The 25,286-nt window shown below is 38.6% G+C and overlaps 1 protein-coding gene across 1 annotated transcript in view; it reads right to left on the bottom strand.

The window, feature by feature from the left end:
- WLS (Wnt ligand secretion mediator) overlaps positions 1-25,286 on the bottom strand; it is a 39,097-nt gene that overhangs the window by 8,424 nt on the left and 5,387 nt on the right. The window contains exons 2-7 of the mRNA XM_081948274.1: positions 17,279-17,551; positions 4,960-5,084; positions 3,596-3,757; positions 1,963-2,099; positions 811-979; positions 67-164 (exon numbers count right to left, since the gene is read on the bottom strand). Of these exons, the coding sequence (XP_081804400.1) occupies positions 67-164; positions 811-979; positions 1,963-2,099; positions 3,596-3,757; positions 4,960-5,084; positions 17,279-17,551 (964 nt within the window). The remainder of the gene's footprint in view (positions 1-66; positions 165-810; positions 980-1,962; positions 2,100-3,595; positions 3,758-4,959; positions 5,085-17,278; positions 17,552-25,286) is intronic.

The following is a 25,286-nucleotide window of genomic DNA, read 5'->3' as shown; positions in this document are numbered from 1 at the left end:
AAAAAATTCAATATCCACAGTAAAGCTAAGTTACAAAAGCTATGAAAAAGAAGGCATTCTAATTACCTCTCGCACATGTCAAAGGCAAACAAACAGAAAGCGCCTACAGCTATTGGTCCCACTTGTTTCCAGTAGGCTGCGAAACGATTTCGTTCACTCTGATCCTAAAACAGATTAAATAAGAAGATAATAAAATCATTATTAGAGGAGAAAAAAAGTAACACATATTGATTTCGCAGGTATAATTAGAACGGGAACTGTAGCAAAGGATTTGTATTCCGAAATCATACTTTATATTAGAACACGGGTCAAGACATGGACATGTCTTACCATAAAATGTAAACTGTCATGCTTTAGTAAAGCTAAATAAGACTATGGAATGACTCCCCATCCCCAATTACCCTGTACATGTTGATTCCCAGAAGAAAATGCAAGGATGAAGCTTTTCTGTTAGCTTTAGCCAATTACAGCTAAGGTTGATCCAAACAGTATAAAAATGATAGGATATTGAGTCTCATTTTCCAGCACTCTCTTTTCTATAAAATCTTATTCCACTAAAAGAAATTATTAATTTGACACTCGTTTTGGTAATAAAGCCCTTCCTATGTTCATAACTTCCAGCTGTAATAGACTACGGTTCTCATAATCCCCACCCAGTTCCAATTTATGGCTTATTTTCTGAGAATAACGGGAGTGCTAGAAAGTGGGGAATTGCTTTGCAGAATGAAAACAAACTCTAAAATATATAACAATGGACAACGGGAGGGATCCTAGAATAGTATATTCACAGACTCATGTGAGAGCACCTACCATCATATGCTCTCCACAGAAGATGATCCAAAAAGACAAAAGCATAGCATAGAAGATCCCTTGACGAATATCTCCAAAAAGCAGCATCCAAGTCCAGTCAAAACCAATAGAAAACCACTCTACTGGAAGGTTTATGAAAGTCATAGAGATTCCAAGGGTAAAGATTATCCTGAAACAAATAGTAACATTTTCAAAAACTCTTCCACTTTCATCAGTTTTTCCAATAGGTTTTATGTAATATTCAGGTAAATGCCTCCTAAAATGATCCCTGGCTCCACCTACTTGACATGTTACGAAGGCCAATACAGACCTTGCACTGATGGAAGCTGCACACCACCACAAAATATAGAGGTACCAGGGATGGGACAGACACATCCAATATTCTTCCTGACTCTATATGTTTGTCTGTCTGTTTACCTACTGTATCTAGGACAATTCTAGCAATGGTATGAAGCTGACTCAGTTTTTAAAATATGGGTATCAAATATTGTGTCGTCACAGCGACGTCATGTGATATATCAGGAGTTCCCCCCCTTCACTAAACTGGGCGTGGCCAGCACATGAAACATCTGGCCTGCAGGCCACGAGTTTGACAGTCCTGTTTTAAAACGTTTCTCTGAATTCACATGAAAAGTTCACCTTAACTTCAGTTAGTAAAGTCTACCTGAAAAAGAAATTAGTGCCTCAGTGCATCTGTCCACAGCTGGTAAATTTGTTATTAGCCATAGTTATGGCAAGTAGATGAATCTATAATGTGATAACATTTTGAATGCTGTAAGACAGATTTCTTGTTATTTTTCAAATACGGTATGTTAGGAAAACAAGGATCAGTCACCAGGTTGGGAGGAAGCTGTGTTAGCTGTTCTACAAGATGCAGATAAAATAGTGTATCACCAAAGTGAATCGAGGGAGAATATGCTTTGGTACAGGGGTCTTCCTGATGTCTTAAGATTATTAGCACCAGAATTCTTTACCATTAGAACTAAAGACAGTTACAGTCAAGATGTGTTATGCTGTAGATTAGCCAATTGATTTAACAGAGCTGTAGAATAAAACTGGTAGCATGAGCTCTTCGAAGGGGAACAATGACTGCTATTCCAAGAATTACACAAGATTTGGTCTCCCCTTCAGACTTTCAAGATCATTGCTTACTTTTCTAGGAGCACAGGGGACCGTGTCATCTGCATGATCCGTCTCCAATACCAAACCATGATGATGAAAATGCTGGGTGTCAGGAATGTTTTCATGGCAAACCAGACTTTTGTGAAGCCTCCATTTTGATGGATACCCTGAAAGTGAACTTAAGTTTCAGTGCTGCTTTTCTTCACATTGCTAATACCAATCCATCATTTGTTTAAACTACCATAGCCTTCCCACTTATCCAGAAGATCTTATAAAAAACAGGTTAAAACAACAAAGACAAATAGTATAAACCCACTGTTTATATTAAAATATTTACTATACAATCACAGTAGCAGGAGATGAATTGTACTTGGGGAACATAAGTCATGGGAATGTTGTAAACAGAAGAGTTTAAAAAAAATCAAACATTTATCTGATGCCAAAAGCTGGTAAGGTTGGAATATCAAATAGACCTCAAGGCAAAAGATATTATAAAAGCAGGGTGCTGAAATCAAGAAAGCTTTTGCCAGAGATGGGATATTAAGGGCACCCTTAGAGGCTCTTTTAAGTATTAGGGCCTTAAGTGCTAAGTTTGAAATGTGATTAATAACAAATAAATTTCAGTGCAATTCTTTTAGGTCTGATGTTATTTGGTTTCAGAAGAGTTCTAGTATTCTCCACTAGCTTCTGAATTGTCCTCAAAGAAAAAGCCACATAAATTGCTATCTGGATTTAAATGAACTAGTTGCTTTTTGTAATTTTGTTTATAGAAATAAATAAAAATGCAATCTAAGTAGGCCACTTTTATCATATCCCATATTCTCTTAGTTTAGCTTCTTGGAAGATGAAGAAAAGAAAGCAGTATTGCTCTTGTTCTGTCTGCAAAATGTAATTCAAAGTCAGGTGACAGACAGGTGCTGATAGTCTAGCAAAATGCCTGCTTGCTCCTGGAGGCATCGAGGAAGCTATTACCAGCAGAGCAAGTGAAAAATTAGTTAATTTCATGGGTGCAAAGAAGCATAATGGCAGAAGAGGCATCAAAGGGGGAAAATCTGCAGGGAACCTGGAAACTATGCATAGGGACAACATTCCACATTTCCAACCACTGAATTATCATATATTCTTTTCCCCCATCCCAAAGAACATGCACTTAATTCTGCGTTTTAAAAAGTAATTATAGGAGGTCAGAGACAACCTTTATTTTTGTTTGCTTTATAGTTAGCAGAGTGTCTCAGCTGCATAAGATCCTGTAATCAATATAAAACATCCCAAATAATTACATGCGAATTCTGTTCTGATTCTACTTCCCCAGCTAGCAAACCTACTAGTCAAATTATTTAAGAAGATTTTAAAACACTGTGGAAATTGGGTTTCCAAATGCTTCTTTTGAATGATAAGGAGCATCATATGCTCATTTTCCATGCAAACTTATTGAAACAAATTCTATTGTCCACATTTTAAATCTGGTTTCTTCCTAGTGGAATCTCACCACAAAGAATTTAGAATAAAAGGGTAAGCGCAATGAATTCCATATTCAGAATTTCAGAATATCTCAACAAGTATGTGAAATAAATACAGCTGTTTGGATTCTGTTAGGCTTGCAGCTTATGTGTATGCTTATACGGAGAAGAAAATTAGTATAAAAATATTAACAGATACTTACCACTAAACGGATATCCTTTATTTCACCAATTCCTACATTAATACCTGCCTTTTCATTCACCGGAAGACGAATGTTGAGAAGATAGTATTTGTGAGCTACGGTTCCAATCTCCATGAATGGGAGAAAGTCACAATCGTAAAACTTCCCTTCGTGCTCTATAGTCTATTGAAAAAACAACCAAGAAAACAGTGCTATAAATATCGAACATATCCACTCATAAAACTGTTGTTCCTTTATAATGTATGAACATATACACTGTATTTTGGAAATTATAACTGCTTTCTTGGGTTAGGTTGGTATTTCACGCCAAGCTAAGGACAAAATAAACCATTTTGTGTAGTTTTTCTTTATGTGATTTTTCAGCTTTCTGGGACAAGTTCCCTTAAAAATGCGTACATTTTCTTAAATGGCAAACATTTTATCCTCTAACCCTAACCCCAACTTTACAGTTATATGTTCTCCCAGCAAAATTGGCTGTCAATTAAAGACTATTATTAAGTTCAAAGTAAGTATAATTAAAAATAGCATAAATAAATAAATAAATAAATAAATAAATAAAAAGGACATTGAAACTTACATCTTACTAAAGCCAAACTATAACATTTGTTCAGCCAAACCTGGAAGTGTGAAATAATTCATAATATTAATGCTTTCCACTAGCTATGCTATACTATAGCGCACATACTGAAATACTTTTATAGGCGAGGGAGAGGGGAGGGGGAATGTATGAATATCTTTAGTGTGGCAAATGATTCTTGGTTGAGATTGTGAAAAACACTGGTGGAGTAGAAGTTTTATTGGTTTTCCAGTGCTGGGTTATCAATAAAACCATTGTTAATATAGACTTACTAGTCCTAGTAAGTTAATTTTTATTGTATATTGGGTTTTTTATTAGACGGGGCATGTTAATGGTTTTAATTTGTCTTAATGTTTTAATCTATTACCTCCTCTGTGCATGTATGTCTTTGTATATATGTATGTTTATATATGTCTTAGTGTACGCCGCCCCGAGTCCTGCCCGGAAAGGGAGCGGCTAATAAATCCAAATTTATTATTATTATTATTATTATTATTATTATTATTATTATTATTATTATTATTATTATTATTATTAATAGTATAGTACAAAGTTTCAGAAACAAGCTTCCTTACAATTTATTTATATTTCTGTATCAACTTATATTTATAATTTAAAGTTCTTAAACTTCTCAAGCTACTTTAATTAAAGTTGGAAATCTTAGGGTAGCCTCCAACTATGCTGTTTCCTTGGCAGAATCAATTCAGTGCATTTGAAAGCAAACAAAAGATTTTGCATTTTACTAGGACAAGTGTATTAAAACAGAACAGAATCACAAAGAACTTACTTTTGGAGCACCAAATGTACAGTTGAGCTTTCGGGTCTCTACCGCATGTGCCATTTCTGTCCACTCACCGACTGTATCATCACGATATCCTAAGTGCACATCAAGACTAACTTTTGCATTTTCTCCTGCAAAAACAACAGGATACAGCATGTTAAATGTGTCAAATAATATTTTTATGGCAAAAACAGAGCAATTACTTTTGGCTGCCCCAAATACTGATTGACTGGTAACAGATGTTCCTTGCCCCTCGTGCCATGACAAAGAGTAGTGTGACAATTCCTTTTGTGCATTGTATTATAGTTTACATCTTCCTTGGTGTAGCTGAAAATCCCACTAGACTCCCTTCACTTACTTTCCAGCTTTTTTTTTTTATGGGTGGCACATCTTTATGAACACCTATGCTTTGCTTAAAATTACAGTGTGTCACTGACAATCTATATATAAAATCAGTACTGCTTGGATTTAGGTTAACAAAATACATTTTCAAGCAAGACCAACATTACTCCATACCATCAATAATGATCTACATAAAATTATATCCTGCTGCAGTCTAATCAGACTCTCAGAAGCTTGGCATAAAGGTTTGACGCAAAATTTATAATAGAAAAATCACCATAAATAAAAGAACCATTACTACAATTAGATGATACCACACTTCAAATGCCCATTGGAAGATTTCTATTTTTAACTTTTTCCAGAATGTGTATTATGTCAGTGTCTATTGAACCTTCAACAGGTGGAGGATTCTAGAGATCTGGTTTCCAGGCTTCAACCTGCCCGATCTTCTGAAATTCAGAAATTACTAGCTGTTTGTTTTACTCAGTACGACTCAATCTATAGGGCTGACTCTAGTGGAGAGATGCAGTCCTGAAAGTGACTTGGAGTAAAATTATAAAGAGCTTTACAGGTTAAAGACTGAAAATTAGAAAACTGATGACAGAAAAAGACCCATTGAGTCTGCCTTAGACTTTTTGTTACTTTGTTCTTTTTCTAATTAATTAATTTATTATTTTAATTATTTTTAAAATTTGTATTTGTTTTTCATTATTTTTATTTTATTTAATTACTTATTTTTTTTAATTTTTGTCGGATTATAAGACATTTATTTATCCAGTGTTTAAACAGCACAAATGTATTAGACAGCCAGTGTAGGGCTTGCAATGCAGATATAATACGATCCCACTGAGAACTGCTGCTGAGCACCTTGATCACTGCAATCTACCCTTCCAGGTGGTCTTTAAACACAGCTCTCTGTGTATAGCACATTAGCCGATAACCCGGCATTGCCGGGGTATTTATTTATAGGGGGGAAATGTCTGGACCAAACGTAATTTCTAATGTTGGATTTTCCCCCTTACCAGAGGAAGCCCCCTTGTGGAGTACTGTGAGCCCGTTACCATAGCAACTCCAATGCGCTGTACAATAGAAACCATTTCAAGACACAACAGGCTGCATCTTAACAGAACACCCCCCCCCCCAAGGGGTGTTAGGGTGTTTTGCCCTCACAGTATTTGTCTCCAGAGAGACAAGTTTGGTTGAAATTGCTCGAAGCGTTCTAGAATTATGCTGGAACAAACAGACACACAGCCATTTTTATATATATAGACTGCAGTAAACTACGCAAGTGGTAATTGGGGCATGAGATTTGGTTAAGAGTTTTACATCATGAGTTTGGACAGTGCTGGAAGCTATGAGGATCTGGGTGGAACAGAATAGCCCTCAACTGAATCCCAGCAAGGCAGAACATTGGTTTGTACATCAGGATTTTCCTACGGTCCCAGTAATTCCTTTGAATGGAGTTTCATTCCTCCCAACAGAAAAGGATTGCAGAGGAATCAGAGGAGGACACCAAGGTGCCATTTGCAGTCTTAACTGGGATGTGATTACTGGAATTACCTTGCTGCAATACCCCCATCACTATCCACTTAGACTACTGCAATGTCTACATCCTGAGAGATTATAGTTAAAACAACAAAACCCTAGACAGTGTCCAGTGTCTAAAGACACACGTACGAGTCCACCGACTTAAGGTTAACTCAGCCTTCCAACCGTCCGAGGTTGGTAAAATGAGGGCCCAAATATGCTGATTCTGTAAACCATTTAGAGAGGGCTGTAAAGCATTACGAAGTGGTATATAAGTCTAAGTGCTATTGCTAAGTAGAATCAAAATTCATGTTAAGTGGCTTTATTGGCAAAACGTTGTACTAACTGTTCACAGCAAACAGGTAATAAGGCTACAAGGTGGTTCTTTCCAAATAAAGGAACTAGTTACCCAATGGTCTGCTGGGCAATTATTGTCAATGCAGCAAATGTTACACATTTTTTTTATTAGCATGGAAGATGTCCAAACTGACAGCAACAGTGCTTGAGCAAACTGTTCTGTAGATGATGGGGTGCTCAGGAATCCGATGCCCTCTCCATGATCAAAGGTGGGTTAATTCCTGTCTAAATAAACGATAGAGAAATTGATGTGAGCCCTTCAAGGTAGGCTTGGTCAGGAATTGGACGCCACAAAAACTACCGGAACTCTATTGTTGAAGGGTGTAGTAATACTTTTTTAAAGCCTGATGATTTTTTGTCTTCCCCTCAAAGGGTGTCTGATGTAAGAGCAACTTTCACTTTCACTCCCTCCTGTCTTCAAGGGCTAAGCTTTATGGTTTAATTTCTTCTTCAAAGTTACCTCTGTATTTCTCTCTGCTTAAGGAGAATCTCAGCTCCACTTAGGTACTTTTATGCACTTAAAACAGCATAAAATAATGGTGTCATATCATTCACAATGTTTACTTCCAGTCTACATTTGAGTAAGAACTTCTCTGAAGCTCTTCTTTTCTACACATCTGTTACCATTTCAGAGTTATAATTTTATTGGGATTACATGGAGAGACGCTCATCTACTAGAATGCTGGGAAGGGGTGTGGAAGGGCTTTGTGGTTCAGACCAGCTATTTATAAAGTACTTGAAGGTGTTTCTTTTTTCCATGGGCGCACCACCCTTTTCCAGTTACTTTTCTATTTTGCAATAAGCACAAACTGTATATTTCAGATTTAAATGTAAGTTTCTACATTAAAGTCCATCCATTTTGTTTTATTATGCACACTTTCAGTGACACATAAAAGCGTGTGAGCCCTTTTGAATTTTCAATATTTTTGCATACATGTGACTTCTAAATGTAAAGAAAACTTACCCATAAATCAGTACACAATAAAGAGATCTGGATAGCATCTGAAACATCATTTGATCAGTTCCCCTGCCCAGAAAAATCTGACCCTCTTTCTGGGAAGTGGCCATCCAGACACAGCTTAAACCTAAGTTAAGAAGCTATTGGTTTGTTAGATGCAGTGGTGGGCTACTGCCAGTTCAGACCAGTTTGGGCAAACCAGTAGTTCCGACGATCCATTGGGCCCGCCCACCCATCCCCGCCTTATCCTGTCCTATATTTCCTTCTTTCTGGTTGAGCTGATTCACGCAGCATAGTTGATTTCCATGCCTCCGCTGTTCTACTTACCGGGGCTGCCTTAGAAGGTAAGCAGCTGAACTTCAAATTGCTGTATTTTGAACGCTATGCGCAAGTGCGTTAAGTGTGCATGTTGTTGTTAAACTGGTTGCAAACCACCCCTGGTTAGATGTGAAAATATCTGTGTTGTCAGGAATCTCTTCCTATATTTGCTTCTAAATAGTTTTGCTGATAAACATTCTGGCATCTTATCCCGATATTACAAAATAAGTAATAGTCTCTCTAGAACAGTGATGGCGAATCTTTTTTGGCTCTTGTGCAATAAGGGGGGGCAGCGCAAGGGGTTGTGTGTGGACGTGCCACACCCATGATGCAACGCGCGACCCCCAGTGCGCATGCATGCATGAGGCGCTCCCCCCCATTTTTTGCCTGCTTTTTTCACCCTCCCCAGGCTCCAGAGGCTTTATAGGAGCCTGGGGAGGGTGAAAACAGCCTCCACCCGGAGGACCCAGGGACGTTCTGGAGGCTTCCCTGAAGCCTCTGGAGGGGAAAAAAGGTCCTTCAGGAGGCTCCGGAAGACTAAAACCGGCCCTATGAGCAAACTGGAAGTCACTTCCGGTTTGCTCGTAGGGCCGTTTTTAGTCCTCCTGAGGCTTCAGGGACCTTCAGGAGGCTTCCCTGAAGCCTCCGGAGGACTAAAAATGACCCTACGAGCAAACCGGAAGTGACTTCCAGTTTGCTCATAGGGCCGGTTTTAGTCCTCCGGAGCCTCCTGAAGGTCCCTGAAGGCTTGAGGGCTTAAACCGGCCCTACAAGCAAACCAAAAGTCTGTTCCCAAACTTCCAGTTTGCCCAAAGGGCCGTTTTTTTGCAGCTCTAGAACATGTATGTAAATATATATATTTGCTGGTCTTGTTGTATTTGGGTTTTTTCCCGTGTAAGATTGAGATTGTCTTGGCAACGTTTCGGCGAGGTCTCACTCGCCATCTTCAGGCTGGTTTTTTCGGCTTAAAGCGTGGTCGGAGCTTTAAGCCGAAAACACCAGACTAAAGATGGCGAGTGAGACCTCACCAAAGCGTTGCCAAGACAATCTCAATCTTACACGGGGAAAGACCCAAATACAACAAGACTAGCATACCTACACCCGTGAAAATCTACAAAAACATGTATCTACAAATATATGTATTTGTGTTACAACCCCTGGTATGCCTAAATATGGGAGGAAGGTCACTACTCCCTCTTTCTGTCCTTCGGCTTATCACAGAAGACCATGCAGGCAGAAAACCATATTTTTATTTTTAATGTTGCCTTTTTATATTTGTGTTGTATTTGTACTGATAAATAAATAAAGGGAGACTAGTATAGATCTATTTCGAGCTAATTAGCTCTCATCAGCTAGCCATACCTTACTGGGATTTGAACCCGGGCTGTATATATCTTAGGCAGGAGTTTTAGCCACTAAGCCACGGGCTCACTTCCTTATTAGTTGAGCCAGGGAAATAGGTATGTATTTGTGTTACAACCCCTGGTATGCCTAAATATGGGAGGAAGGTTGTAACACAAATACATACCTATTTCCCTGGCTCAACTGATAAGGAAGTGAGCCCGTGGCTTAGTGGCTAAAACTCCTGCCTAAGATATATACAGCCCGGGTTCAAATCCCAGTAAGGGTATGGCTAGCTGATGAGAGCTAATTAGCTCGAAATAGATCTATACTAGTCTCCCTTTATTTATTTATCAGTACAAATACAACATATATATATGTGTGTGTGTGTGTGTGTGTGCGCGCGCGTGCGCGCATGCATGCATGCATGTATCTATCAATATTCTTTATTTAAACTGGGTGCCAGAACAGATTAGTCTTACAACTGAGGTCTGCTCCAAGCAGAATAGATAGTTGACTAACACTTCTCATTAGTTGGATACTCTGCTTTGGAAGAGAAGGCTACATGTCTTTCATAATTTGGTTATAATTTTCCAGTTCCCATCCCTTCATTTCTTTCTTTAAATAGTAAACGAAGGGCATAGATATGCAAGCCCCTCTTGTGTGATTTTGGGGTTTTTGTTCTTAGCATCAACAATATTTGAGAGAATATAATAGAAATCTGGGATGTTAACAAGTAACAGAAGGTGACTCTGCAATTCCAGACACGTACAATCACGACAGTCAACTCTCACAAAGCAAGCCCCATGTTGTTAAGGTAAAATAGCAAACTGCCCTCTGAATTTAGTCTAAATTATTGGAGCAAGAAAATTGGAATTGAAAATACAATTACAGGAATAATGAATAAAAGAACGCTAAAGTCTTTATTCCTTGAAAAGATAACTTTCCAAACCTTTTACAATCTTGTTTTGGAATTATCCTTTTTTAGCCACACCCAAATAGGGATTTCTTTTGTAGAAAATTGGGATTCTCCCTTTAGTCTCTCTAGCACTTCTCCTCACTTTAGTTCTGCTTCGTGGTCCCATCTAGTCAAATGTCAGGTTCTTGCATATAAGTATTTCCTTTCAGAATTCCATCCGCTGCCTGGATGACTAAGCTCTTTCAGCAGCTGCGTTATTGCTGGAAGACAGTCAATATTTTTCATACAGTGCATTTGTTTCGTGGGAGTTGTGCAAATTGTGAATTGGTGCTGCATCGGAACAAAAACTGAAATCAGTTTGGCGACCTCAAAATAAGAAAATAAAAGGGGCTCCCAAATGTTCAACAGTTACCACTATTTAAAATTAGATGTTAATCACTTCTATGAGTTAAGTAGTTTCCTCCAGGTTTTTTTTTTTTAAGTATATTGACAAAGAGTGCAAAGAGATAACGATGTATGATGTTTGGAGTGAGTTGGGCAACCATCAAGGAAGGAAGGAAGGAAAGAAGGAAGGAAAGAAGGCAAGAAGGAAGGAAGAAAGGAAGGATTCAAGCGATTGCCAAATGTAAAATACAATATTTATAGTAAAATCAATGTTCATTTCTAGGACCTCTTTCTCCTGCTTATGAGGTGTAGCTTCCCACTTTGGGGCATTAGGAACAATTTCTATTTATGTCTTATTACAGTACTGTAACAGACTACCTGGGTCTTAAGCAATTTGCTTCTGACCTTGCCAGAACAAGCTCTCACAATGAGCTGGCTTCATTTCAAGAAGTTGTTCGTTCTTCTGCTTAATACTTAAAAAGGAAGGGGGGGGGAGGAGAAAATATTCTGCTGAACCATCTTTTTCTTTGCATCAATCTAATGCTTGCACAAAGATAATTGATTCATGCATTTAAATATTACACTAATTTTATTCATAGCAGTAGCTAAGTGAAATACAATATTCAGCCAGAAGAAAGACTTAATTTCCATAAGCCTGCATAATAAATAATATCCAGGGGAAAGAAAAACACAGCACACTTCAAGGTCACAAATAATCTGTAAGTTGTATTTTAGAATTTGCATTATCTGGAACAACCCCCCCACCCCCCCAAATATATTTTTGAAGAAATTCTACCAAGCATCGTATTTTAGGTCACCATAAAAAAAAACTTCTGCTCATTAAATGATGATTTTATAACAATTCAACTTTATTACTCACATCACTGCTGAATTTCAGCACTATGCAAAATAAACAAAAACCCAGGAATTAAATTTAGGTAGATTGGTGACTAGTTTCCCATCATGTTCATTTTGTGACTCAAACCAGCCCAGGGGTACTGGCTGAAGAAAGCAAGTGGCCTGAGTCATGTAAGTGAGTCAGTGAACCCATTTTTATTCCATTGGTGTCCCCCAGGAATGTTATATGTTCCTGTACACACCCTCTCCAAATCTTAATGTCAAATGCCAAAATAACTCTGCCCACCAGGAAACAATTGGAAGCAAAAAATTATGACAGATATTTTAGGACTAGGTTTCTGATTGCATTGCCTAAGAATAGAAAGGGGGGAAAAAAGAGAATGTATTGAAAGTCAAATTAGTAAAGGATTAGGGAGAAAAAGCAGATACAGGAATGCAAAGAATGTTGTGCAGCCTTATATAGATAATAGAATCTGTATGCATCCTCTGGCTCCTATTGAATCTTACTAAAATTAGAAGACTACTGAATTATGTTTTTTTTAAAAAGTGAACTCAGGTATTGCTAATCAAAAACTTCAATCCTATCAGAGAAAAACATTGTATTTAATATTTATTTCCTAAAAGCATTCCAGTAGATGGTTTGGCCAAAAAAAAAAAGCTCATTTAATTTTGGTTATCATAGTCAAATCATCAAAATTAGGCAGCCTATATACATGTTGTGTAAACTAAGGTATTTACATAAATATGCACACTTTCTTTTATATATATTTTAATGCATCCCAAGCCAAATCACAACATGGTAACAAAAGTACATCAGAAATATAAAATAAACGATTAGAATAATTTAAAATCTATGACAAATCCAAATAAATTTCTGCTTTGGAAATCTGTCAACTTTCAACTTGACTCACACATTAACATATTTAAGTTGTAATTATGAAGAATTTATAATAGATAAACAGATACAAAAAATAAAGTGTTGTAATAACAGAGTTCTAGTCCAACCCCCTCCACAGGCAGGAAACCCTATAACAGGGTTCCCCAAACTTGGCAACTTTTATTTGTGACTCCCAGAATTCTGGGAGTTGAAGTCCACAGGTCTTAAAGTTGCCAAATTTGAAGACCTCTGCCCTATACCATTTCAGACAAATTGTTGTCCAATCTCTTCTTAAAAACCTCCAGGGTTGGAGCACCCACAGCTTCTGGAGGTAAGTTGTCCCACTGATTAATTGTTCTAACTGTCAGGAAATTTATTCTTAGTCCTCTAGGTTGCTTCTCTCCTTGATTAGTTTCCTTCCATTGCTTCTTGTCGTGCCTTCAGGTGCTTTGGAGAATAGAGTCAAGCTATTCTCCAAAGCACCTGCGGGTATGACAAGAAGCAATGGATGGAAACTAATCAAAGAGAAAAGCAACCTAGAACTAATAAGAGGTTTCCTGACAGTTAGAACAATTAATCAGTTGTCTGAAATGGTATAAGGTTTCCTGCCTGTGCAGGGGATTGGATTAGATTCTAGTCACTAGAAGAACTCCAAGGTCCCTTCTAACTCTGTTATTCTGTAACCTAGTTATGTATTTCCAATCCAGGCCAAATAGGAATGTGGTAGAATTCCTATCCTGAAAGCTGTCAGGATCTAGAGTGGAAAAACAAGGTCAAATGAAACAAGATTCAGAAACCTTCGGATTCTGGGATGATACCGTGTTTCCCCAAAATTAAGACAGAGTCTTATTTTCTTTTGACCCCGGCCAAATTTTGCTTGGGCCTTATAATCGGGGGGAGGGCTTATTGGTTTTGGGTTGCCGGGTGGCTGCTCTCTTGCAAGTGGGCGCCCGAAGAGCCGGGCACAGCCTCAGGGGCAAACGTCTGTGTTGCGCTGTCGCAGCAGTCTTCCAACAGCCAGCCCACGACCATAGAGCATAGTCCCAGAGCAGCTACTGCCGGAAGACTTGGCAGCGGATTTCCAGAGTTTGGAAGGCGATTATGCTCGGAACATGGTGGCGGTGGTGGCAGCATGGCTGCGGCAGTAGCAGGGCCACGGTGGTGGCAGTGCCCTGGCCCGGCAGGGAGAGCTGGGCATGTTGAGGCTGGGAGCCACGTGAGCTGGAGGAAGAACAAGTGCTCGCGTAACCTCTCTTTCCAGCTGGGCAGAGCGCCATGTGGCTTAGCGCCTTTGGGATATTACTGGGTCGGTGAGTGGCACTGTGCCCGGCTGGAAAGGAGCCTTGCCGGGTGGCTGCTCATGAGAGCAGCTGCCTGGCAACCCACAGCTCCACCTGGGCACAGCGCCACCCACCAACCTAGCAGTATCCCAAAGGTGTCAAGCAATGTGAGCGCCTTTGCCCCCTCCCCCGGCAGGTTTGCGCCTTTGAGATATCACTAGGTTGGTGAGTGGCGCTCTGCCTGGCTGGAGGGGGGGGTTGTCCAGGGGGCTTATTATTGGGGGAGGGCATATATTTTGCCCACATGAAAAATACATGGCCTTATTATCAGGACATGTAGTAATTTCGGGGAAACACAGTATGATCTTTGGATTTTAACTGGGTCGTGTTCTCTCACCAAGAATAGACCAACAGTTTGGATATCCTCCTTGATTCATAGCTCTTGGTGAAAAAGCAGATGAAGGTCATAGCCAAAAGGGATTGATACAATTTCTTAGATCTTATTGTATTTTGTATTATTTATATTGGTTGTGTCAGTTGACTTGTGTACCACTTATATGTCCTTTAAGACTGAAGCAGCATATACTTTTCATAAATAAATGAATACAATAGATCCTGAAGCCACAACTTGGTATCCTCTTAAATCTTCAAAATGACATATGTCCTTAGAGAGCGCCTATGATGGGGAAGCCTGACCTAAAAAATCTCCTCTAGGGGCCTTTTGCAAGCAGTCAGCAGCATGGACTTTTTTCAATTGGGCTAGTTAAGAATACAGGAGCCAGGATTTACATCAAGTCCAAATCCCCCTTCTACCATAGCTCTATAGATGTGCTGGTGAATGCCTGTCAGGATCTACAGTACATCTTCAAGAATGGAAATTACATAATAACCAAGCATTTCCTGGCCAGTACTGAGTACAGACAATGTTAAATTTCTATAGTTAAGACAAAAAGCTAAAGCCATTTTCAAACAATCAAACTCACTGCCAGCTATTACCTAATGTTAATGCAAATTAGTAAGGGATAAGGCTTAGGAAAAGCAACATACTGGATGATGCTTAAAGCCTACAAAATAAAAAGGCTGTTAAGAATAAATACTGGCTTGGAAGCAGGCCAACTGATACTTTCATTTGCCATCTAGAAGTGGTAAAGGCAAGGCAGAAATATATTCACTCAAATTAGAAAGGAAAAGCAAGCCAAGAATGATCTCAAATGACTTTCACCTTCATGGCTATTGACTGCAAGAACAAAATCACAGCCAGAAAGGAAAACTCCTGATATCAAATGAATTTGGAAGGAATGATTATTTTGGCCAGCATTAGTTGCAAACTATCAATTTTTAAACAATTATTACCCCAATTAATCTCTCCGGCACCCACATATTCCTTTGCAAGTTTTAAAAGGAAATCCCACAAGCATCTCAGTGCTTGCTGATTGAATGAATTTGAAATTAAAGTAGCTGTTGAATTTTAACCTATATTATCATGTGTAGTTCTTTAATGTTTCATATATTCCTGGAAAATTCAATTGTTAAGATAAAGATGGTATGTATGTATATCTTAAGTTAAACCACTACGTATATTGTTTTACTAGAACTAAATCTTGAAAGGCTTCATTTACTATAAACTTTACCTGGAATATTTATATATTTAGTTAATTGGATAGAATATTAGCTTCTAACACCATTATTTCAATTCAAAGATTATAGAGTACTGTTTGTGGAAAACACACTTTTATCCATTTGCTTATGTTAAACTGATATTATGGGATAACCCAATTTAAATTCATAAAAAGTCTGGTTATTTGGATCATTTGAATTGATACTGTGATTTATTGAATGATAATGAGGTTATATTACTCCAATTGAAGAGAACGTAACAGGGTTGAACTGTGAAGTCAATGGTGCTGATGATGCTACCAAATCAGGTAATGTCTGCAAACAAATAACTAAGCTCAGAGGGCATAAAGGACGTGACAATTTTTATTATATTCTGTGTTATAGAGAAAATACGTTTTTAAAAAACTGGCAATATTTTACAATTTCTGTCACGTATTGATTTGAATCAGTGGCATTTTCTGTTGCAGAAACACCTTATAGGTAATCCTTGACTTGTAGGTAATTTATCATCATTGTTCACACTTATAACTGTTGCAGCATCCCTATGATCACATGATATAAATTCAGCTGCTTGGCAACTGACTCATATTTATGACTGTTGCAGTGCCTTGGGGTCATGTTTTGTGACCTTCTGTAAAGCAAAGTTACAGGGAAGTCAGATTTACATAACAACCAGGTTACTAACTTGACAATTCAGTAATTCATTTAACAACTGTGGAAAGAAAAGTCATAAAATGAGGCAGAACTCATTAACAAATGTCTAGCTTAGCAACAGAAATATAATTGGGGCTCAATTGTGCTCATAAGTCAAGGTCATAAATACCTATATTTATTAGAAATGATTATTAAATGATATGAGACTAAAAACCCACCATTAGTTGTTATAAATACTTAATTGTCAATAAATTAATTCTATATGGAAATATCAAATATTGCCTGGAATAAAGAACTGGAGATCCCCATTTTAACTATACAGTGAGAGATAATCATAATGTATGAAAAAAATTCAATGAATTTAAACTATGACTTACTGAAAAAAATGTATTTCAAATTTACTTTACATATATTAATCTGACTTAGAGAAATATTTTAATATTACCAGATAACCATGTTATTTTTAACTACTGTATATACTGATAGTTAGACTAAGAGATTGAAAAGACAGATTATATATGGACCATTATAATGAAATTATAGATGACCAGGCTGAGCCCAAGGGAGGGGTCAAGCATGCCATCACTCTCCAATTCTTTCATGCCCTCAAGAGATCTAAGTTCAGCCCACCTTGAATTCCATTTACTCTAATCAAGAGTCCAAAATGACTGCCAATTCATTTTGACTGTTAGCAATTCATTCTTGTAAAAAAATGAGTTAGCATGCAATAAACCTGTATTCATATGAATCATTTTGGCTCATCATTTCCTGTGCTTGACAGAAACATAGTCACTCTTCATTGAAATTTTGGACACTAACTAATTTCCAATCCCATCTATTTTACCGTTATTCCATTAACTTGCATTAACTTAGAAACGCCTTTTGCTACTTACGAATTTGATTGTTACTCTTGAAAGCAATGTCCATATGCAAAATGCAGAGAATAAATTGGAACCAGGGACTCATCTCATTATTGGGAAGTGGTATGTGAATGGCGAACACAATGTTATTCGCTTCTATTTGTCTGTTCACAGCTTCATCCAAGTCTCTGAGTTTATTACATTGCTCAGGTCCCCAAGGTATAAACCATTTGGTCTTACGATGGTCTTTCTGCATGTCTATGCACTTTGCCGCCACATAAGGCACAGCAGCAGTAGGGTCTGGAGCTGAAAAGCAAACAAACAAAATTTGTACATTAAGCATTTTAACATTCACAAAATACATAAGAAAAAAAGCTAACTGGATGAATTTGATCAATCACTGTCTCTCAGCCCAACATAACTTACAGGATTGTTGCAGGGGGGGGGGAGGGGAGGACAAAATGAAGGAGCACCATGATAATTACCCTGAGCTCCTGAATAAGACAAGAAATAAATCAAATAAATTTGGCCGTTTACAAAATAGCATTACTTAAGCATCAAATTACCAACAAAGTTTCATAGAAAACATCAATGTTACAGGATGAAATAAGCAAACTATTCACTGACTGAAATTTCACACTGACCTAGGTAAGATTTCTTGACTTTTCTATTTCTATGAGTGGTGTCAATATACCATAGTCAGCATAATTTGTAAATTCAATATAATTTGTTGAATAATGCACAGATAGCTCAATTCACACAAAGGATCAAGCCCCTCAGAGTATCTTGATTTAGTGCAAACTTGGCTCAAGGAGCTGGACTGGTAGGCTACAAAAAATGTGGACAGGCAAGTCTCTGTTCTTAGAAGGTTCTGAAAAGGCAAAAGGGAACTGTAAATATCTATCACCTATTATTAGTGACCAAGCTTAGCCAGAAACTGTAAATGACTCAATTATATATATACTCTTACTGGGATTCGAACCAGGGCTGTATTACATATTAAGGGTATGGCTAGCTGATGAGAGCTAAATAGCTTGAAATGGATCTATACTAGTCTCCCTTTATTTATTTATCAGCACAAATACAACACGCAAACACATACACACATACACACATACACACTCCATCTTTCTCCGTTTATTATTTCTTTTGGTGTCCATGAAAGTTTCTAGTGCAATAATAGGCTAATAAAGCAATATTTATTAGAGTTACCCTGCAATCCTACAACTTATGACCCATTTTTTTTCCTACTGATAGAGGCACTCCCAACAACACTGACATGACAAGCTGCTGTATATAAACAGAGAACAAACCTAGTTTGCATCTAGCATTGAAGATGTTCTCCAATTAGGCAACAAAACATCTGCAAGAAGACCACCAAGCTCAGAGAACACCAAAGACTCCATAGACAGATATTCTTAGAATTCAACCTGGTTGCATCAAGGTGAGTGAGGCAGCCCTTACCTATGGGTCCAATACAATATAATGGGTGTGTGTGTGTGTCTGTGTCATCTAAGTGATTTAATTTGCTGCTAAATCTATTCAGGTAAAATTTCAGAATCACATAACACAACAGAATAAGGTTGTGGTTTGCCACACAAAATAGCCATGTGATTCTCAAAATGCCAATTATTTCCTAAACAGACTGCTTTTTGCTTTGTCTTATGCACACACTTGTATCACTACTCAATTAGCTGGTCTTTTAACCCTGCTCAATAAGCAGCGACCTGCTCCAATGATCCAAATGAATCTCCCTGGGCCTCTCACCTGCTAGAGATCTCTTCTTGTCTGATAGTAGATTACACAAATTTATTTTACAGTACGATGAACAAGTTCTTAAATATCTGAAGCCAAATCACTGGGAAAAGATTTATTCTATCTCTTTCTGTCCTTCACTGAAAAAGATACACTGCCTGTGATTGGCTCAGTTACTAGTTTTTATTATTAAATGTTACACCTATACTTCTTTTTCCACTGAAAAAGAATATTTTTAAAAAGAAAAAATAAGAATATTACATTGAGGTGTAAGCACAATAGGGATCCACATGCAGTTTCAGCCCTATTTTAGGAACTGAAAGTTTTCATGAGCTACTAGCTATCTGCTTTGCTCTTAAAATCAGACTTTCAATATTCCATGAATAGATTTTTTCTTTAGTTTTCAAAATAATCTTTTAGCAAAGTATCATTTCAGGAGAAAAAAAATATTATCCAAAAATTGTTTTCCAAGGAATAGGAAAAACTAAACTAAACTTCCCTTTCCTATGAAATCAAAGAACAGGCAGACTGTTTGCAATTTTTTAAAGTTTATACCTTGCTTGTTCTGAATCTAATCACATCTCCTTTAGCACATAGGTAGTTCTCAATTTACAATCACAACTGGGATGAAATTTTGGTCGTATGTCATTGCACTTGCAAATTGAGGCACTATATAATCAGATCCAATTTTCCAACCATTTTTATGGTGGTCATTAAGCAAATCATGTATTCATTCAGCAAACCAGGCAGTCAGTCCTAAGTCTGAATCCACTCTCCTGGATATGCATTTTTTTGCTGGAATGCTAATTTAAAAACAATTTATAGTTGTGATAGGTCAGCTAAACTAAAATTTATTTCATAACCAAGAACAGGAGTGGATGAGTTAACATTTTTCTATAGGGCAGGATTTGTGACATCATAAACTGCCTCCTTCAAAATATTACAAAAACAGTGTGTGTCTGGAATGTCTGGGTATTCTTTAGGAATATTGTTTTAATTATTTAGTGCTAGCTGCAAGCTGCCTCTTCAGATGTTGGGAGATTTTCTGGACAGCAAAATTAAAATTTATCCTACAGAATCTGTTTATATTTGAAGCAGTTGTCTTTAGAGTCACTAATTTTAAATCTTTATAGTTCATATTAAGTAGGTACTGATACATGGAAGAAAAATAAATCCCCAAATATGTGGCATTTTGAGTATAAAATCACTTGTCTAAGGGCTATTATGTTATCCAATTGTATGTGGTTGGTTGTTTTTGAGGGCCGGTTATATGGAATTTGTAACTGACCAACATATCAATGCTCTCCTATTCATTTTGACTAATTTCATCTTGCTAAAAGGAGCTAACTCAATGGACACATAGAGAGAAAAATGTATCTATGTATGATATAGTCCTATAAGGTTTAAGAAAGGCAAGAGTATATCAAAGAAGCACACAATATTTCCGCAGCTGTTTTGACATCCCTTTTGGGATGGAGTGAATTTTATTCATCCAATAGATGACTTATGAACCAGATAGAGAAAATACAACTTGATTGATCTTGTTTGTTCCCTTCGAACCATCTGATACCTTCAACCATGACACTGTCCTGGTTATTTTTAAGAACAGTATCAGATAGTAGAAATTATTCATCATTCCTTAAAACACTGGCAGAGTCAAGAGAGTTTGTGGGGGGGGGGGGGGGAAGCAGAATGTTATCAGTATGCTAACAACACTCAACTCATCTTCTCATAGGATTCAGGAGATGCCGTGCATATTCTGAACCAGTGCCTGGACCCAATGTTGTATGAAGCTGAACTGTAAGAGTCCTTTTAAATAATTCCAGTACAATAATTGGTAGAGAGTGCATTGTCTCAGAAAGAATGTGTATGTCAGTGATGGCGAACCTATGGCACACGTGCCACAAGTGACACGCAGAGCCATTTGTCAGGGCATGCGAAGCGCTGCCCTGTCAGCTGGCCAGCACGCATGCGTGCGCTGGCTAGCTGAGTTCACCTTTTTAAAAGCTATTTTTCACCTTCTCCAGGCTCCAGAGGCTTTATAGGAGCCTGGGGAGGGCGAAAAGAGCCCCCCCGGAGGCTTCAGGGACCGTCCAGAGGCTTCCCTGAAGCCTTCGGAATGCTTAAAACCACCCTCCGAGCAAACCGGAAGTGACTTCCAGGTTGCTCGGGGGGTCGTTTTAAGCGTTCCGAAGGCTTCAGGGACTGTCCGGAGGCTTCCCTGACGCCTTCGGAGCGCTTAAAACGACCCTCCGAGCAAACCGGAAGTGACTTCCAGGTTGCTAAGCATTCCGAAGGCTTCAGGGACCGTCCGGAGGCTTCCCTGATGCCTTCGGAGTGCTTAAAACCACTCTCCGAGCAAACCGGAAGTGACTTCCAGGTTGCTCGGGGGGTCGTTTTAAGCGTTCCGAAGGCTTCAGGGACCGTCTGGAGGCTTCCCTGACGCCTTCGGAGCGCTTAAAACGACCCTCCGAGCAAACCGGAAGTGACTTCCAGGTTGCTAAGCATTCCGAAGGCTTCAGGGACCGTCCGGAGGCTTCCCTGATGCCTTCGGAGTGCTTAAAACCACTCTCCGAGCAACCCGGAAGTCACTTCCGGTTTGCTCGGAGGGTGGTTTTAAGCATTCCGAAGGCTTCAGGGAAGCCTCCGGAGGGTCCCTGAAGCCTATGGAGGGCCTCGGGGGGGATGCTCTTTTCACCCTCCCCAGGCTCTTATAAAACCTCTGGAGCCTGGGGAGGGCGAAAAAAGCATGTAAAAATGGGGGATCGCGCGTTGTGTGCGCATGCGCACTGAGGATCGCGCGTTGCATTAGGGGTGCGGCACACCCGCACACGACCCCCCCATGCTCCCCCCACTTGTGGCACGCGAGCCAAAAAAAGTTCGCCATCGCTGGTGTATGTAATTCAAGGTTTGGCACTGAACAGGTAAGCCCCTGATTTGGGATTGGAACACCTGACAGATCACTCTCCTCATCACAGACTGGGGTAACTGTTATCAGCACACTTTCAGTTCTATATGACAAAGATTATAATTTTGCATTTATTCTGCAATAACTAAATCTGCTGTAGTGATGTACAGCCCTTAAGCCATAGCTCTTGAAGCAAACCTCTCCATAAAAAGCACTCTCTGCTTCCCAAGTTTTTAAATGTATGTCTATAGATCAGTAGTGGGTTCCGGATCCCGTTGCAACTGGTACGGTTGCAACGGGGCCTGGCATCCTCCACATGAACGCTTGCAGCGCATGCATGTGTCTAACCATCTAGCGACGCCTCCGCGATGCTCCAGCTGCTTGGTGGAGCGTTGTGCAGGCGCTGTACACACCATGCGTATAAACGCCAAAGAGTTTAAAGACAAAGGGTGGATGGGCACCATACCGGAACCCGGTGCTCTGGGCAGGCTCCGGTACCCCGGGGTGTACCGCCTGCAACCCACCACTGCTATAGATGCTTAAGAATAAGATGTTTGGCTTTTTACACCTGACTTTGACAACATGAGTGAAGACAGATCACTGATTATTGACTGAAATAAAACTGAATTGACAGCAAATGCTGCCTTAGAAACTGAGGTGACTTCTACCCTTCCTTCCCATTCCCATTCAGTTTAGAAACTGTTGGGTTCTGGATGGGGAATTTTTTCTTAAAAGAGAGTTGTTCTGCAATCTTAAAAAAGGCAGTGGTTACCCATTTATGGCATGGAGCTGGGTTATTTGAAAGGCTGCTGAGGACTCGCTCTGATTTTGTCCACCCATCCATTTGGTCTGACTGAAATTGTGCCATTCGGTGGGGCCCAGGATGAGAGTATTTTCTATTCTCTTGGCCACATTGATCTATTTCAAGGCATGGCCACCAGCCCTGGGAATTTGTAGGTATGGCTGAGTCCTTGCAATTGTTGAATTGTTACTGGAAAATTGAGTTTTTATTCCAGCTGTGGATCATCACAGGCATGCTGCTATTTATTGTTTGTTTTATGGTATTTTAATTGTTAGCCACTCGGAGTCATAAACATGAGATACGTGGCCATATAAATTGAGTTAATATAAATATATGGAATTGGGGAAGGCTTAGGGAGCTTTCTTGAATGGATTCAAAGGAGGTTCTTCTAAATAGCCTTCTTCAACCAGAGTTTATTCCAAAATTCAAAATGCAGCAATAGACCTTAGTTTCAACCATTTTCCTTCAAGTCAACTCATAAGCAGTAGCTGTAGAAAACCATGGGGGACACAACTACTGTGATCTAATTAAGCATTAGTGGAGCTAAACATATTCAGGATCTCATTTCAAAATTTATGCTATATCCAACCTGATATTAAAACATATCTACAGGAGGTTTTGCCCATTATTTTCTCCAGCTCCTTCAGTGTTATTTTCTGACCCTTATTCACACTCCCACAAATCCTTTAGAAAAATCTCAATTGCACGGTGTCTACACTGATTAAAGTCTGAAGCCTAGTGACCTCATGTGATGTTAACTGCTCCCATGCTCCAACAGCATTCTCTTTTTCTATTCAATTACCCCCTTCTGAGCAGAGGCTATCACCATCAAATGAGTGCATACAAAGGCCTTCTGCTTCATTACACTAACTCAACAGCAGGATAGGAATAAACAAGCTAATTTATCATCTTTACCTCTCTCATCTTACAAGCCTAGCAACTTTACTTTTTTTCTTTCTTGGTTTTAATTATCCAGGAACATCAAGCTTGATAAATTCGTAGCATTTAAACCAACCCGAAGCCCTTCAGAAGGATTGGATTATAACACCATCACCATCATCCCCAGTCTTTTACTGGCTAGCCAGTTTTATTTATTCTGAAAGTTAGCAGATGTTTTTTGCTAGATTTTGTATAGCAAAGGCTTCAAGCCTATATATACCCTTTTGTGTAAATGTCACTGAAATCAAAAGATCTGAGTAAACCTATTTAGGATTGTAATTTCATCCCCATGTTAACAGATTTGAAAGATATGGAATCTTAAGACTATAAGTAAAATAAAGCACATAACTGAATCAAACTGTGGTCCAAATTAGTATGCTTCTCGTTATCATTTTTTTTCCAGATATTCAGAAACAAAAACAAAAATATCCAGGTAACAAGGGCAGAAGATTTCAACGAAGCCAAGTCAGCAGCATAATTGAGGGCCTTATTTTCCTAAGGTAGTAGAGCAACCATCTTCTTTATTGCTTCAAGATCAGAGGCGCTAAAATCATGGCCTCATGGTTTATGAAGCATCCCAAGAAGAGGAAACCCCATTAATGAACGTTGAGGGCTGTATGTTCTATTCCAGGTTATATAAAATACAGAAAGACCAGGAAAGTGGAAGATAGAGCCATTAAGGTCTGTTTGATTACTATTTCTTCTGTGCTACTTTATAATTTTATTTTCCCTTGTATTGCTCATGCTAAGGCTACTGCAGAATAGAACAGGCTATAAACAGAAACAAACACACAAACATACACCCAAGAGAACTAGGCATTAATACAAGAAATGAGACAAGTTGAAATGGTCCATTTCTTAGCAATGTTGAGTTTGTAGGCTTCGATTTAGAAGTGTGGTTGCACAGAACGTAGACAGGAGCAGGTAAGCCTCTAATAAAACTGAGACACAGAAGAATCATATTTCTCTAAGCAAGACAAACGTAGCTTGGAGTAAATAAATACAAAAAGAGAAAGAACAGCAGCCTATTTATTTCCTGCTAGCAAATAAAATAAAATTTAACATGTAGATATGAAATTTAAAAGCCTATCAGTTGTGATCATTGGGAGAACTGGCAACTGCATTCAAGTTTGCATTCTCAGCTTCTGTTTCCTTTAACATACTGGTAATATATCCACCTGCAACATACATAGTTTTGCTGACTTTTTATCACTTTTGGAAATATGGTACTGCTAAGGAACAATTTCATTCTTAGCTAGATTTTTAAAAACTCTTGTTGTGGAGTTCAGATATGCTGTATCTTGGGTTTGCCAGTTGCAAAATCAATACCAGACACAGAGTAACTATCCTTCAAATAACTCATGCCAAGAAATATAGAACTGGAGAAGTTTTTAAAAATGTTTTTACTTAACTAGTAGGATCAAAAGAGGATCAGTATTTTCTCATTTTTGCATCTTTATAGTATACTACAAAATTTTTCAGTGATCCTTTCCCTGGATCATGAGGTAGTCCAATTTCTTTAAAACCCTAATAAGGATAAAATCATTCTGAAAGAGCCCAAGGGAAGTGCTGCTAATCATTTTGTGTCACAAATATGATTAGGTATCAAGTTTACCATTGCTAACTGCTCCAGTGAT

Source organism: Natrix helvetica (assembly GCF_964273705.1).
Source record: "Natrix helvetica genome assembly, chromosome: 3".
Lineage (NCBI taxonomy): Eukaryota > Metazoa > Chordata > Lepidosauria > Squamata > Natricidae > Natrix > Natrix helvetica.
Note: the sequence above shows the minus strand (reverse complement) of the source record. Positions and strands in the feature narration are given on the sequence as shown.